This window comes from Schistocerca piceifrons, chromosome 9 (genome assembly GCF_021461385.2).
Source record: "Schistocerca piceifrons isolate TAMUIC-IGC-003096 chromosome 9, iqSchPice1.1, whole genome shotgun sequence".
Taxonomy (NCBI): domain Eukaryota; kingdom Metazoa; phylum Arthropoda; class Insecta; order Orthoptera; family Acrididae; genus Schistocerca; species Schistocerca piceifrons.
In genome coordinates this window covers 147,875,030-147,889,818 of record NC_060146.1, presented here as the reverse complement: position 1 = coordinate 147,889,818, position 14,789 = coordinate 147,875,030, and the positions used below count along the sequence as shown (strand labels likewise).

Sequence of the window (14,789 nt, the reverse complement as noted above, 5' to 3'; positions counted from 1 at the left end):
TCACACTAGTATTTCCTGTGCGAGTCTCATCATTGCCACATTAACTACTGCAGCCTACATCTATTTGGACCTGCTTGTGGTAATAAAATTTAGCCTAACAAAATTAACTATACAAGATTAACCATTCCTTGATGCCTCAGCTTATATTCTAAGTACCTATCCCTTCTTTAAGTCTGTTGAATAGGCAATATTGTAATACTACAATGTTTTATTGCTGTGGTTAACTTCAACATTTTTTGCCAAAGTTAAAAATAGTGAATGCCTATACAGTTGCTTTCCTTTGTCAGACCATAGACTGGGAGTGTGTCAGTTGCATGTAGCCAGAGGTAGCATATTCCTAGAGAACTGGAGAAAGGCAAGGAAAGAGGCAAAATATTTTCAGCACCAAATCATTCAGACATTTGTCGTAGATGGAAACTATCTTTTCTGTGCTCTCTTCATAGAAAGGTGCTGCCATTGAAGACAGCCACTGCTGAACACCGTTTTTTGCGTCGTCATTGCTGTCAGAGCACCTCCACCCAGAATCGTGCTCCAACTTCAATAACAGTGGTAGTCAGAAGGTGCAAGATTGGGGCAGTACGGTGGGATCAAAGGGCTTCCAGCCGAATTGTTGAATAAGGTTTTGGTCCAACTGAATTGAATTGTTGAATAAGATATTGAGTGAGTCCAGCAAAACGGGGACATGTATTGTCATGAAGCAACACAATGGCTTGACGGATTCATCAACAGACAGTTCTGTTTAAGAATTATCTTCCTCATCACTGTATTGCTAAGAAATGTCAATGCACTGCCAACTCGCTTTGTTTTGTGGACGTCTGTAAGCGTTTTTGTGATCCAACAGGAACACAGTTTGCGAAAATTTAAGTGGTTTGTGGTAATCTCATGCAATACAGTATTGAAATGTCTAGAAACTCGTGATAAAACATTCTCATTGTGAACTATCTCTTTCCACAGATTTTCTCATTCACTTCCTCAACCAAACCATCATTGATCCACTCCATGCTTCATCATAAACATTGGTTCATGCATCGTTGAATTATCTGACCACTTTCTCATCATTCCATCAGTCATTACATTTTCACTATAAATGTCTACAAGTTGACAATGATTTCATCTGGCGTAATATTCTTTGCGATCAAGAACCATATTACAGAACACTTATCACAGTTGGCAGGCTAAGACGTTGTCTTTAAACATTTTAAACAACCACTAAAACATTTAAACACAACACAAACCAGTTTTATGATGTCAGTGAAAAGACAATGAACTAGAGAGACGAGTGGGAATGTGTGGAACTGTGACACTAGTGCTGTGATTGCAGTAGAATGAAAAGGTACTGTTTTCGCAACACACCTCATATTTCTGGTTGGTAGTCTTTCACCATGTAGTTTTCTGTTATTATTGATGGTTTCATTTAACGGAGTTTTTTGAGTGTTTTACAGCTCTTTGATTATGGGACATTGGCCTGTGTTGTACAGATTTTTTTTTTGAATGGGTGGAAATGTGACAAGTGGAATGCATATTTCCTCATTCACAGTTTCAGTATTATTTATTTATGTATTAATGAAAGTTATGTTTGATAGACTGAGCATTAGTATAGCCTAAGATCTAAGATAGAGTAGAAGGTGATAGCATGGTTGAGATTTGGCAAAACCAGTCAGTATATCACTAATAGAAGTTTCCTAGCTAAAAGAAGTCTACTAGCACCAAACATAAGCTTAATTTGAAGCTGAAATTTCTGAGAATGTATGTCTGGAGCACAGCATTGTGTTGAAATGAATCATTGGTCTGCAAGAAAACTGTAAAGAAGAGACAGATACATTCATCAGATAATGCGGGATGGTTTGTGCAACTACTATACTTGGACAAAGAGGGTACAGACAAAGAAGTCACAACAGGTCACATCAAAATGATGTAAAGCCTGATGTCTACAAAATGTGAGGGCTTGACACTTTGCATTAAGCTATTTCTGTCTTAGACCATTTGTAGTTAATTTTGCTTATAGTTATTCTTGCTGTCCTGCTGAAGAATTTTAATGAAACTCACATTGGCCTCATAAGCCTTTGTATTTGCAGGGTGATAATAATTAAAGTGCAGTGTGAGGTGTAATTATCATATGGCAATGGAAATTGGTTGGTATGCTAATGAGTAACAGGTGTACACTGGAAAAAATTAGTTCCAGTTTTGGCCACCAAGTGCAAATCTGATGCTGTACACTGTTTGTTAGATGGTATGACATCCACACTGTCATTTGACAAACCACAATGTGAGTGAACAGTATGGCTATTGACAACAGAGACTGTGCACAGTTAATGAAACTGTTTTATGTGAATGGCAGCAATTACAGTGATGCACTGAGAGAGTATCACCAAGTGAAAGGTCCAAAGAGAGGCTTAACCCTTTCGTGGGTAAAATTATTGAGCAATTTTTTTTTAATGAATGGAGAGCAGATAGTAGTTAACAGAAAGGTGTATTTATCATGCAGAATATCAGATTTGCTCCAACTGTGAAAGTGAGGTCACACAACAAGGTTGGGAAGTATTCTTCCCACTGCCCTTCCTTGGAGTAAAATGACAAAAACAACTTTTTCAATATATGTCATATTTATTTTATAAATTTACTTCTTTTGTTACAATGATTGTTCACAATTACTTGCCATGAAATTTTCTGAAACATGGGTCTATGCAAAGTGGTATTTGACAGTATGTACAAATACGAGTGCCCTTTTCTGCAGCTTTGGTACTACAATGACGGCACCTCCTGTAGGTTTCTCCTAAAATGGATTGATTGCTAGATGGATCCTGTATGTGAGCTGATCATGCTGTCCACTTTTTCTTTTACTTATTTTCTACAGGATAAAATTGTTCACTATAGCAATATCCACCAGGAAATAAAATATTCTGTGCCACCATTTCTCGTAATTGATCAAACTTATTGACGCAACCCATTATTTTGTTGTATTCTGCCACACCTTCAGAACAAGAAATCCCTGTACTAGTACCATCCTTGTTTTCCCTCTTCACTGTGGCTGTTTCTCTTGGGTCATGAACTGAGGACAGGAAAGTCACTGGATGATTATCCATCCACTTCACTGCAGAAATGGCTCCTTTTGTTTCAAACTGGAATTGTCCTCATTCCAATTTTATGTTTTCCTTCATAAATTTGGGTAAATCGTTCCTGTTGGTCTTCACTGTTCCACATCCATACACACCCTTCTTCAAAAGTGTTGACGTCAATCTGACAAGCACCACACATTGCAGCCTCGTTTCACTGGCTTCATTGGCATATACTGTTTCATAGATGATCGTCCTTTGAAAGGAATCATTGATTCATGCACTGACATAAATGATGAGGGCTCATAATTATTCTTACAACTCTGCAAAAGCTTTTCAATTAATGGCCGTAATTTGTGCATTTTATCATATTCTGGATGATTTCTTGGCTTTGCAGTTTCATTGTTATTGCATTAACAATTGGCTCTACTTTTAGTATAGGGTCTGAACTCCAGAAGTTAGAGAGAGCAGAAAGTTGGTGAATTCCCATTAGAATAAGACATCCTATATAAGCTCTCATTTCTTGAGGAGTTGTATCCACCCAGGTTTTTGATGGAAATCTACTGTCATGATTTTGTTTTGCATACAAGTTTGTTTCATTTACAATGAGTGTGAAAACATTGTCTTCAAAGAACTTAGAAAAATAAGTGAGCTCCCGATCATTGGCATTACAGAGAAATTTTGGTTCCCTTCCATTTGTGTTTAAAAGTAGTTCTTTACATTGTCGAAGTTCCATTCTTCTTCGCTTTCACTGTCCAACATATCACTACTGGCAACAGTCGGAAGCACGAATGATTCACTGTCATGTTCATCACCATAAATGTCTTGTTCCACAGAAACATGCCTTGAATCGCTGGTGACTGTGTTATTTAGAACATTCAGTTCATCTGCAGCACCTTCATTTCCTTCAATTTCTGAATCACTTTCATTGGGTAATGAAAATAATATATTGTAAATTTCGTCAACATGTTTAGGATTGCTGAGGTCTAGGGAATGAGACATCTGAAAGGAAAGCAATGCAAAGAAATAGGGAACTCGAGAGTGTAAAAAATACTATGACAGATTCAGTGGAAGCAAGCACTTGGTTTGGTATGGTAAACTTGACATTCTTTAGTAACAGTGATCTGTGCATTATTTCTGAAACCCACTAAGTCAGAAATGTCAAATATATGTGGCAAAGTATAGAAATATTCATTCTAGAGTCGTAAAACAATGGGCTACCAAAGAGGCGGTGGGAAGTATACTTCCCACCAACAAAATCAAATACTACAAGTAAAGTCCACAAGTAATATAAGTAAAACACATTTTACCACAAACAGGAACACCAAATAATAAGACACCATAGCAAAAATCAAAAGTATTTACCTTGTACTATAGCTTTGAGGGAAAAAAAAATCACAAAATGTCACGCAAACAGCACTGAAAGGCTCCTCTGCAGAGCAACACTAAGCCATATAAAGCCTCTGCACGAAGGTACAGCAAAAACGGCAAGAACTTCTGATTGGAAGTAGTACCCTATACTGTTCACTAGGTGGCAGCACCATACAGAGGTGGGAACTATGGATCCCATGGGGCTAGGAGTGAGTTCAGTGCAGTGGGAAGCATGTTTCCCACGGCTCACGAAAGTGTTAATGTCATTAAATGTTTTAAGGAAGATAGTACCGAAATTTGAAAACATAGGTGAGTTTGGTGTGGCACCTGGAAGAGGAAGATATCCTGTCCCATTGGTAGTTATTAACAAGATTGCTGTTATTGTAACTGACCCTGCAGTACGTGTTACGGGGAATGTTAGTGTTAGTGCAGTGTCACGAGACGTGTCCATCCCATGGGAAATAGTACTGAGAGCTTAACAGCCTGTTTTACGCTGGTACCTGTACAAGGTCCAGACCGTGCAGCAACTGAAACTGCAGCAACGTTCTGATATTGTTCTCGCTTTGTGGCACAGATTGAAGTCGATGACCTGTGGCCAGGCTATATTTTATGGAGTGATGAGGTTTATTTTACACTACAGGGTACAGTTAATACACAGAACTGTCGAATTTTTGGATATTGTAATCTGCTTGTTGTGCACAAAGAGCCATTGCACTCACAGTTTTTGATGGTATGATGTAGATCTCAAGCACCTTTATCCTTGGCCTTCTCGGTTCTTCTTTGATGACATTTCATCCAGAGGATCTCTCGAGAACTCCTTCTACATAACGTGATTCTTGCTTTGGAAAAGTCCAGTTATGTGGAAATCGCCATTTTCATCCATGTTGCTCACCCAGTGGAAGATCTGCTGCCGCGCGGGATTAGCCGAGCGGTCTAAGGCGCTGCAGTCATGGACTGTGCAGCTGGTCCCGGCGGAGGTTTGAGTCCTCTCTCGGGTATGGGTGTGTGTGTTTGCCCTTAGGATAATTTAGTTTATGTAGTGTGTAAGCTTAGGGACTGATGACCTTAGCAGTTAAGTCCCATAAGATTTCACACACATTTGAACATTTTTGAAGATCTACTTAATGCAACCTTCCATGAACATGTTATTTCCAGAGGGTCTCCAAATGTATGGTCTGCAGGATCATGTGCTCAGAATGTGGCTCTGGGGATATCTAAAAGGACGTGTTTGCCAGGGACACATTCTTGTTCAAGTGAAACTCCTCCATCTGTACTTAAGTTTTTATATTAATTTGGCTACTAGTTTCGACGTTGCGTCAACACCATTTTCAGGCCCGTACACTTTGATGAAATCAATTGTGTGTGGCTCAGTACTATAAGTCCGTGGTGAGACCAACACATGCTCTATGTTATGCAGGTGGAGGAGTTCCATTTTTAACAAAAATTATACCAGCTGTGTCCCACATTTGTCCAATTTAAATATGGATGTACGAAGGGACCCATTCAGTCTCTACCTAATCTGAAGCCAGTATACAGGAACACATTGCTCAGATTCCACTGGAAGTGCTGTGATCAAACTGTTGAGCCATCATTTTATGGATGCAGCATCTGGTCAATGTTTCTGGTGATCATATTCAACAAATTGAGGAAGCAGCAGTTGATGATAAAATCAGCATTATGCCTTTCTCACTTGTTTGACCTTTTATTCCCTCATCCTGCTCCTAACCCATTACATATGGAAACATTTCTGTATGTCTTTCTTGCCTTCACAGTGGCAGATTTGCACTTGGTGACCAAAATCAGAACTAAAATTTTCCAGTGTAAATCGGTTCAACATTAGCACATTAGAATATCTACAAAGTTTCACAGCCATACAATACTTACAGCCCACATAGGACCTTTGTGACTAGCTGCACTTTGATTGTAAAAACTTGATTTTGTGATTGTATAACTGAAATGTAATGTTCAGCAGAGGTGTTGACTACTTGTTACAGTTTAAGCGTAAGTCAGAGATTTATGTGTGCAGAGTATCCACTCTGAATCCCAAAGCTCAGCATTTAAATCTGATTTAGTCTCATGAGTACCACAAGTTGCTTAACATGTCACATATCATTATTTTACAGATTTTTCCACCAAAGAGTATCCATGATTTTTATATTAGGGGGGACCAGAAAGTAATGTCATTTTTGTACATTAAATTCAAACAGATAAATTGTTAACAAGTCTTTATTTATCATCTGTGATTTAATCGGCCTTATTATCAACTAACTTTTGCCATCTAGTGCGCAAGTTTTCAATGATGGCTCGCTAAAAATCAATTGGTATTTGAGTATAATATGTGAAGATGGTATTTTGGACATCATCCAAAGTTTCATATTTTTTGCCAGTTAGAAAATGTTGAAGTGATCTGAATGAATAGAAATCCAATGGTGCAATATTGGGTAAATATTGTTGGATGTGGCAATATCTCCCATCCCAATTCATTAATTTTTTCCAGGGTTAGTCTTGTGCAGTGTGGACCTGCATTGTTGTGTAACGGAATAACACCTTTTCTGTTGACAATCACTGAACACTTTTCAATTAACGATTGATTTACTCTGTCCAGTTGTAAACACACAAAAGCCCTTTTGTAAGGTGTAAACCAGAATTAGCTGTGCTTATTGTGATTCAGTCGGAGAGTGTCTCTGCCTTCTGCATTTTGGATTGTCATAGAGAACCAATTTTTCATCTCCAGTGCTTAAGCAATCAAAAAATACTTCGTATTGTGTTGTTAAAGCAATAAGCTGCATGTGGTGGATTGGTTTGCTTTGTTTGTCTTTACCACAGTGCTGAAAATGTTCCTGCATGGTCTGCCAAGGTTGGTTAAGATTTTTTTGACAGTTCCTTGGTTGTCTGACATGGATTTACTTCCAGTTCCATCCTTAACATGTCACTGTCTAATGTTGTTTGTTGTCCTGATCAATATGAGCCAGAAAGATCAAAATTTTCGAATTTGAACTTAGAAAACCATCTTTAGCATTTACAAACATCTATAGACATCACAAACATTTTTGGTACCAACTATAGTGTTACTACCCTTGTGAAACTCAAAAAGCATACTGGGTATGTACCTTTTATAGGATTTTGCTGGTCATTTCACCATAACCTGGAAAAAAAACAAGAATTAATTATTTATGGGTATACAAGTCACTGTAACCTTAAAAATGTCTTTGTCCTATCTTTTAAGTACACAGTGAACTGATAAATGACAAACAAACATTGGCATGCACAGAAATACATACCCGAATAATTTTTAGTAATCTGTATATTAAGTCATGACATTTTAGGTAAAATTGATTATGTCACACAAATGTTAGAATATGCCCACTGTGGAAAAACATTAACTTTTTTTTTTGCAGATAACGTCATCTGTGTGCATGACATGAATGCCATCAACTTCCCAACTATGACAACAGTACATAGAACCAAGGGAGCAACACTGTTTGCTTTAGATATCAAGGTAAAGTGTCTACAACAAAATACTTGTATTTGTCCTTGGGCAGAGTTTGCACCATTTGGCATGAACATACATTTATATGATCACAATACTTCCATTTATAAGATTCAGTACTAATACTTGCAACTGTCATTAATATATCTGTCATCATCATCAGGCCTTATGCATTTTGACCTGCAGATTTTGGCTGAAGTCTGACATCCTTGTGTAAGAGTAAAGTTTCTTTTCTTATACAGTGAAACTTGCTCAAAATGAAATCACATGGTACTAAAATAATTTTCCAAATTGGACAAGTTTCTGTACTACACAGAACTCACTAGGCTACATAAAATTTGTCAGGTATCGTGCACAAAAGTATAAATTTATAATTATACATGTTTCTACACACCTTCACACCAGCACAGTAGATGTTCATTTACTGCATGTTGTAAAATAGGACACTAGACTATTATACTAATTGATAAATAATATGTTGTTGTTGTTGTGGTCTTCAGTCCTGAGACTGGTTTGATGCAGCTCTCCACACTACTCTATCCTGTGCAAGCTTCTTCATCTCCCAGTACCTACTGCAACCTACATCCTTCTGTATCTGTTTCGTGTATTCATTTCTTGGTCTTCCTCTACGATTTTTACCCTCCACGCTGCCCTCCAATACTAAATTGGTGATCCCTTGATGCTGCAGAACATGTCCTACGAACCGATCCCTTCTTCTCGTCAAGTTGTGCCACAAACTTCTCTTCTCCCCAATTCTATTCAACACCTCCTCATTAGTTATGTGATCTACCAATCTAATCTTCAGCAGTCTTCTGTAGCACCACATTTCGAAAGCTTCTATTCTCTTCTTGTCTAAACTATTTATTGTCCACGTTTCACTTCCATACATGGCTACACTCCATACAAATACTTTCAGAAATGACTTCCTGACACTTAAATCTATACTCGATGTTAACAAATTTCTCTTCTTCAGAAACGCTTTCCTTGCCATTGCCAGTCTACATTTTATATCCTCTCTACTTCGACCATCATCAGTTATTTTTCTCCCCAAATAGCAAAACTCCTTTACTACTTTAAGTGTCTCATTTCCTAATCTAATTCCCTCAGCATCACCCGATTTAATTCGACTACATTCCATTATCCTCGTTTTGCTTTTGTTGATCTTCATCTTATATCCTCCTTTCAAGACACTATCCATTCCGTTCAGCTGCTCTTCCAAGTCCTTTGCTGTCTGACAGAATTACAATGTCATCGGCGAACCTCAAAGTTTATATTACTTCTCCATGGATTTTAATACCTACTCCGAATTTTTCTTTTGTTTCCTTCACTGCTTGCTCAATATACAGATTGAATAACATTGGGGAGAGGCTACAACCCTGTCTCACTCCCTTCCCAACCACTGCTTCCATTTCATGCCCCTCAACTCTTATAACTGCCATTTGGTTTCTATACAAATTGTAAATAGCCTTTCACCCCCTATATTTTACTCCTGCCACCTTCAGAATTTGAAAGAGAGTATTCCAGGCAACATTGTCAAAAGCTTGCTCTAAGTCTACAAGTGCTAGAAATGTAGGTTTGCCCTTCCTTAATCTAGCTTCTAAGATAAGTCGTAAGGTCAGTATTCCCTCACATGTTCCAATATTTCTATGGAATCCAAACTGATCTTCCCCTAGGTCGGCTTCTACTAGTTTTTCCATTCGTCTGTTCTTTCTCCTGATAACGACGTCCTCTTGAGTAGTCCCCGTCTGGAGATCCGAATGGGGGACTGTTTTACTTCCGGAATATTTTACCCAAGAGGACGCCATCATCATTAACCATACAGTAAAGCTGCATGCCCTTGGGAAAAATTACGGCTGTAGTTTCCCCTTGCTTTCAACCGTTCACAGTACCAGCACAGCAAGGCTGTTTTGGTTAGTGTTACAAGGCCAGATCAGTCAGTCATCAAGACTGTTGCCCCTGCAACTACTGAAAAGGCTGCTGCCCCTCTTCAGGAACCACGCGTTTGTCTGGCCTCTCAACAGATACCCCTCCATTGTGGTTTCTCCTACGGTACAGCTATCTGTATCGCTGAGGCATGAAAGCCTCCCTACCAACGGCAAGGTCCATGGTTCATGGTGGGGATAAATAATATAGCATTTCTGTATTTTTTACTCTAACATTAAATTAGTTTTTTATTGTATGTACATACCTTTTATTATTCCCATGTTTATTGACATATTTCATGTTTTTTCACCACATGTCAAAGAGGAAAACCTGTTTGAATTTCCTGTTCAGAATTCTTTCTTTATAGTCCTACACATTTTTTTGTATTACACAATAGTTCCAACAGCTTTGGAGAAATTGTGTATGCTGCAAATTGCATAACACTGTTTATGCATGCCATAACTTCTTCAGGCGTATTAATTTTTTGACAGGACAGTGTTTCGCTCTTCTTCTTCTTTCCTTGTTTCTTCCAGATAATCTTCTGTGTTGTGTATTCCTCTTAAATCTGTTGCTGAAGCAAAAGTGAAGTGAGTTGACAGAAAGTGATCACTTCAAATGTAGTCATCTGCACTACATGTAACGTTTTGCATTTTAATTAATTCAGCAATTGCTTGCATTTACTTGTGCTTCTATTGCCATATACGCGTCTTATTCTTGATCTCCAAACCTCGCTTTGTTGAAGCACGTGGTAATAGTTTCAGGCTTTATTTTCCTTGCTGATAAGCCAAACCAATTTACTACACCCCAGACAGAAACTGACTATGCAAGAGCAAATGCGATTTTGGCTTCTTCAAGACTAAAAACAAGAGAGTGTATCACTAATTGCCTATAATGGGACTTGATTGTGTAAATAATGCCATTGTCCATGGATTCTGGATGGACAGTCAAACTTGGTGGGAACTGTGCCAATTTCATGTTTGGTATCTTCACTTTCAGGTGGCAGATTGCATCGTCTGGGGAAAAGAGAGCTTTGCAGTTCCCTGTTTTCATTTTGGCATTGAAACACCCCAACCTCACATCTATAAGACCACTCACCATCCATGCCTTTTTATCGCTTCACCATATGACTGGAAGCTTATTGACATCAATGTGTTTGAAACAATACAATTTTGGCACATTACCAGTTGCTTCTCCATTTCACCTAATATGTTACTACACTGCAGTACAGTGTCTTTTCTTGGACATTTTTCCATCGATGCAGTATTGTCTTCCATGCAGTTGCTACACTTTCCTGCACATCCTTAGCTTTCCCACACACTTCATTCCACACGGTGTTGTGCTTAGTGAACTCGCCACCCATTCTGTACATGCTTTAAACTCTGTGTTTCCAAGCTCTTTAGCTACTTTCAGAATCTCGCTCTGCAACATGGGTCCATACAAAGGTAAGTTTTTTTTCCCGTGCACTTACGAAACATTCCCAAACTGTCTCATTAAATTTATGATTTCTCATCTTCTTTTCCTTTCTTTTTATTTGCCAGTTTCCTTTCATCCATTTCTCTTGTATTTTATCCTTGTTTCTGAAAGTATCATAAATTTGGGTTTTACCACTGTTGAATTGCAACATTATTTTGTGCACCGAGAATTTTTGTCTCACTCACCTTGATTACCTTAATCTTTTCATTAAGTGTTAGCGACACATGTATTTTGTGCGGCATCATGTTATCAATTAAATTGCTACTAGTCAATGGAAACCGACAGAAAATAATGCAGTTAGTGCATTTCTTTGGAATGCTTGACCTTGCTAGGTATAACTATTGTTTAAAGGAACATCACCCACCTCTTTCAAAGGACAGATTCAGCAGTGTATTTGTAGGTGCACAACAATGTTCTAGTGTGCACCCGCATATGTTAGTAATAATGACGAATTAGGAGCCCCAACTGAGTGCTCATGAGCAGACCATCACCTCTGATGTGCCAACACTGCACATAACTTGTTCTTTGTTCCACAGAGCAGCGCAGTTTGATGTCCACACCCGCAGTGCCGTGCTGCATCAAACCTTTGTTCTTGGTTTTGCACTGCTTAACAGCATTGGCAGGACTTTACACTCTTTTTGTTAAAAGCAGCGTCCTTGTAGAGTCATGGATAACTAATATGTCCTGTAATACAGAAATACTGTATAAGCTATTTTCTCCATTATACAATGAATTACTAATTAAGTCTTAAAATTTGCATTCCATTTCTGTGTTAGGCACATTCTATTTATACAAAATATTAGCATTTAAAAGTGAAGTGAATGCGTTGGGACCGAAATACTTATACAGTTTGGGCAGATTTCCGAACTGTACATGTTCCGCTTTGATCAAGTTTTACTGTATAACTATATCCAAAATCCTTGTGTCATTTTTGCATATGTAGAAGATGTAATTGTTGTTAGTCCTGCCACTTTTATGTGTAACCGTACACCAAACATGTATGGCCTTGGACTTCTTTTGGGCATGGATATGGGTGTTTCATCCACATCTCCTCATTCACCTGAGTTGGGGCTCAAATAAAAGCTACTGCAATATATTCAGTTATGGCTGTTAATTACTACTGATGTACAGGTTCAGATTATGTGCCATTGTTAAACAACTACAAATAAATAATATAACATTCCAAGAAAAATGTAATAGGATAACAACATTTTGTAGGCCACAATAAATTTTGTAGTCTGATAACATTCACATAGATATAATATTTGGTGAAATATTATGGCATAGAAATAGATTGAAAGTAACAATGTTCTTGTAGAGATGTCATCCTTGATGCTCTGTAAATAAATCATAGATGTGGTTTCAAACTACATGTGATCTTGGAGGGAGATTAAAGTGACAATATTTACTGTAGAGTGACAGCTCTTTATCAGTGACACGAGTAACATGATATGTAAAATTTTGCTGTTTGCGAGCAGGTTGAAACACAAAGTCAGTCAATGTGGGGCAGAGATAACAACAACACATACATATGTACATCAAAGAGTAACTGGTCCAGTCTAAAAATTTTGTGTTTCTGGTCTGTTTGTTAATTAAGTATATCTTTAGATGGCTGTTTGAAGAATTTATTTTGATTTACTCTTTTCTTTCTTGTGTTGTTGGTTGTATCTCAGCCGTAACAAGGAATTCTGATGTCTGATTTACACTGTTTGATTCCAATATACACTATATTAGTTTGGTGTTATGTGCTTCTACATTTGTTTTATAGCTGAACATTGGCAGCCAGCCATACATATTAATTTGTTTTATGCACTTTTCCAGATTTGTTCAATTAAAAAAGAAACAACAGGCTGGCCAGTCCTGTTGGGAGGTGCAAATTTCAGTAACAGATAACTGATGGAAATGTTTAACAATAAAAGGTTTCAGATCCACAGCTTTCTTCTTCTGGGCAATTAAACAGGAAAAATGTGAAGGAAGTAAGAAAGGAAAGAAGGCAGGTCACTGGGAATTCAGATGGAGGTGGAGCAATGATGAACTCTGCTGGCCACAGCTCTTAAAGTTTCAAAAGTTTCATTAATGTGCTATAATCGATAGAAGTGTTGCTTGGCTAGGTGGTGCTGGCAAAGTGCTTTTCAGGCAGAGCTGAGTCAACATTACAAATGATGATGATGATGATAACCCATTGCTGATTTTCAGTGGCCAGTGAAGATACTTGTTATAAGCACACATCTTAATACCTGCCATCGGTCTTGCTAAGCAACAACAGACACAAACTGAACAAAAAGTGACAAAGATGTAGCTATGCAAACTTGAGATTTTTTAATGCCACATTCAAGGTAACTGGGGTGAAAATTCTGGTTCGGCTGTATACATTTTTGGCTTCATGTGGTTTTCCTAAATTAATTATGGGGTATGCTGGAATGGTCTCTTTGAAACATAGACAGTTTATTTGATTCCACAGTGTTGCCCACTTTGATCTCAACTTCATTTCTGATGATCCCCCCCCAACAAGATACTGACCTTTAACCTTCCTTCCTTTTGTTCATAGGGAATAACAGGGAAGACTTGTACAAAGTGAGACTGTTGAGTGGTAACTAATAGTAACTGATAAGCTTACTCAAGATGGAAGTTCAGAGGTGTTCAGCACAGGGAGATGATAGGTAACATAAACATTAACGCCACTCATGGACCAAACCGTAGGTATGTTCCAAATAGCCGACTGGTGCCTACAAGGCACAAGTGATCTATGGCTGTGGGATATGTGATCAGCATGATATCGCTCCAGTTGTTATTTTTCATAGATCAGTCGTGATGGTGTCGCTGCTTCTCTATTTGAGTAGCTCCTCATTTGGCCCCATGATGCTGAGAAGGGTCTATTCTAGACCTCCCAGCCACAGAAAAAAAAAATGGGGGGGGGGGGGGGGGATAGGGTAAGTGCATAATCAACAGTACAACCCCCATCTCCCACCCCTTCCTACCTTCCCACCCAAGAACATTATTTGCTGGGATGAATAACTAATGGTTGTGAAAGCTAGCAGTTGTGTTAACTTTTATTTGAATTTGTGTCTGTCTGTTAGTGAAAACTGACAACTAATCAGAAATGTTTTCTGTCCTTTTTTTTAACTGACCATTGTTTCATTTTTGAGATCTTCACTTTGAAGGCATTGCAGTATTTTTTTTTTTTTAAGCTAATTTACCTGTGTTTCAGAAATACACGTCACTAACAGGAGAGACGACTGTGGCAGTTCGCATGTGTGTTGCAGTAAAAAGGAGGCTACAGCTATTCTACTGGAAGAACGGCAGCTTTCTAGACCTTCGAGATGATGTCATAGTATCGGACATTCCGCGTGCGCTAGCTTGGTGTGATGAAACTATATGTGTTGGTTTCAAGGGAGAATATTGCCTTGTCCAGGTAATATGTTGCACCATTTACAAGTGTGCATGTTTTTCATTCATTCATGTGTTGTCTTCAATAAATC

At 38.3% G+C, this 14,789-nt stretch overlaps 1 protein-coding gene across 1 annotated transcript in view; it reads left to right on the top strand.

Moving 5' to 3' along the window:
• LOC124716960 (vam6/Vps39-like protein) overlaps positions 1-14,789 on the top strand; it is a 118,473-nt gene that overhangs the window by 6,180 nt on the left and 97,504 nt on the right. The window contains exons 3-4 of the mRNA XM_047243558.1: positions 7,823-7,923; positions 14,519-14,722. Of these exons, the coding sequence (XP_047099514.1) occupies positions 7,823-7,923; positions 14,519-14,722 (305 nt within the window). The remainder of the gene's footprint in view (positions 1-7,822; positions 7,924-14,518; positions 14,723-14,789) is intronic.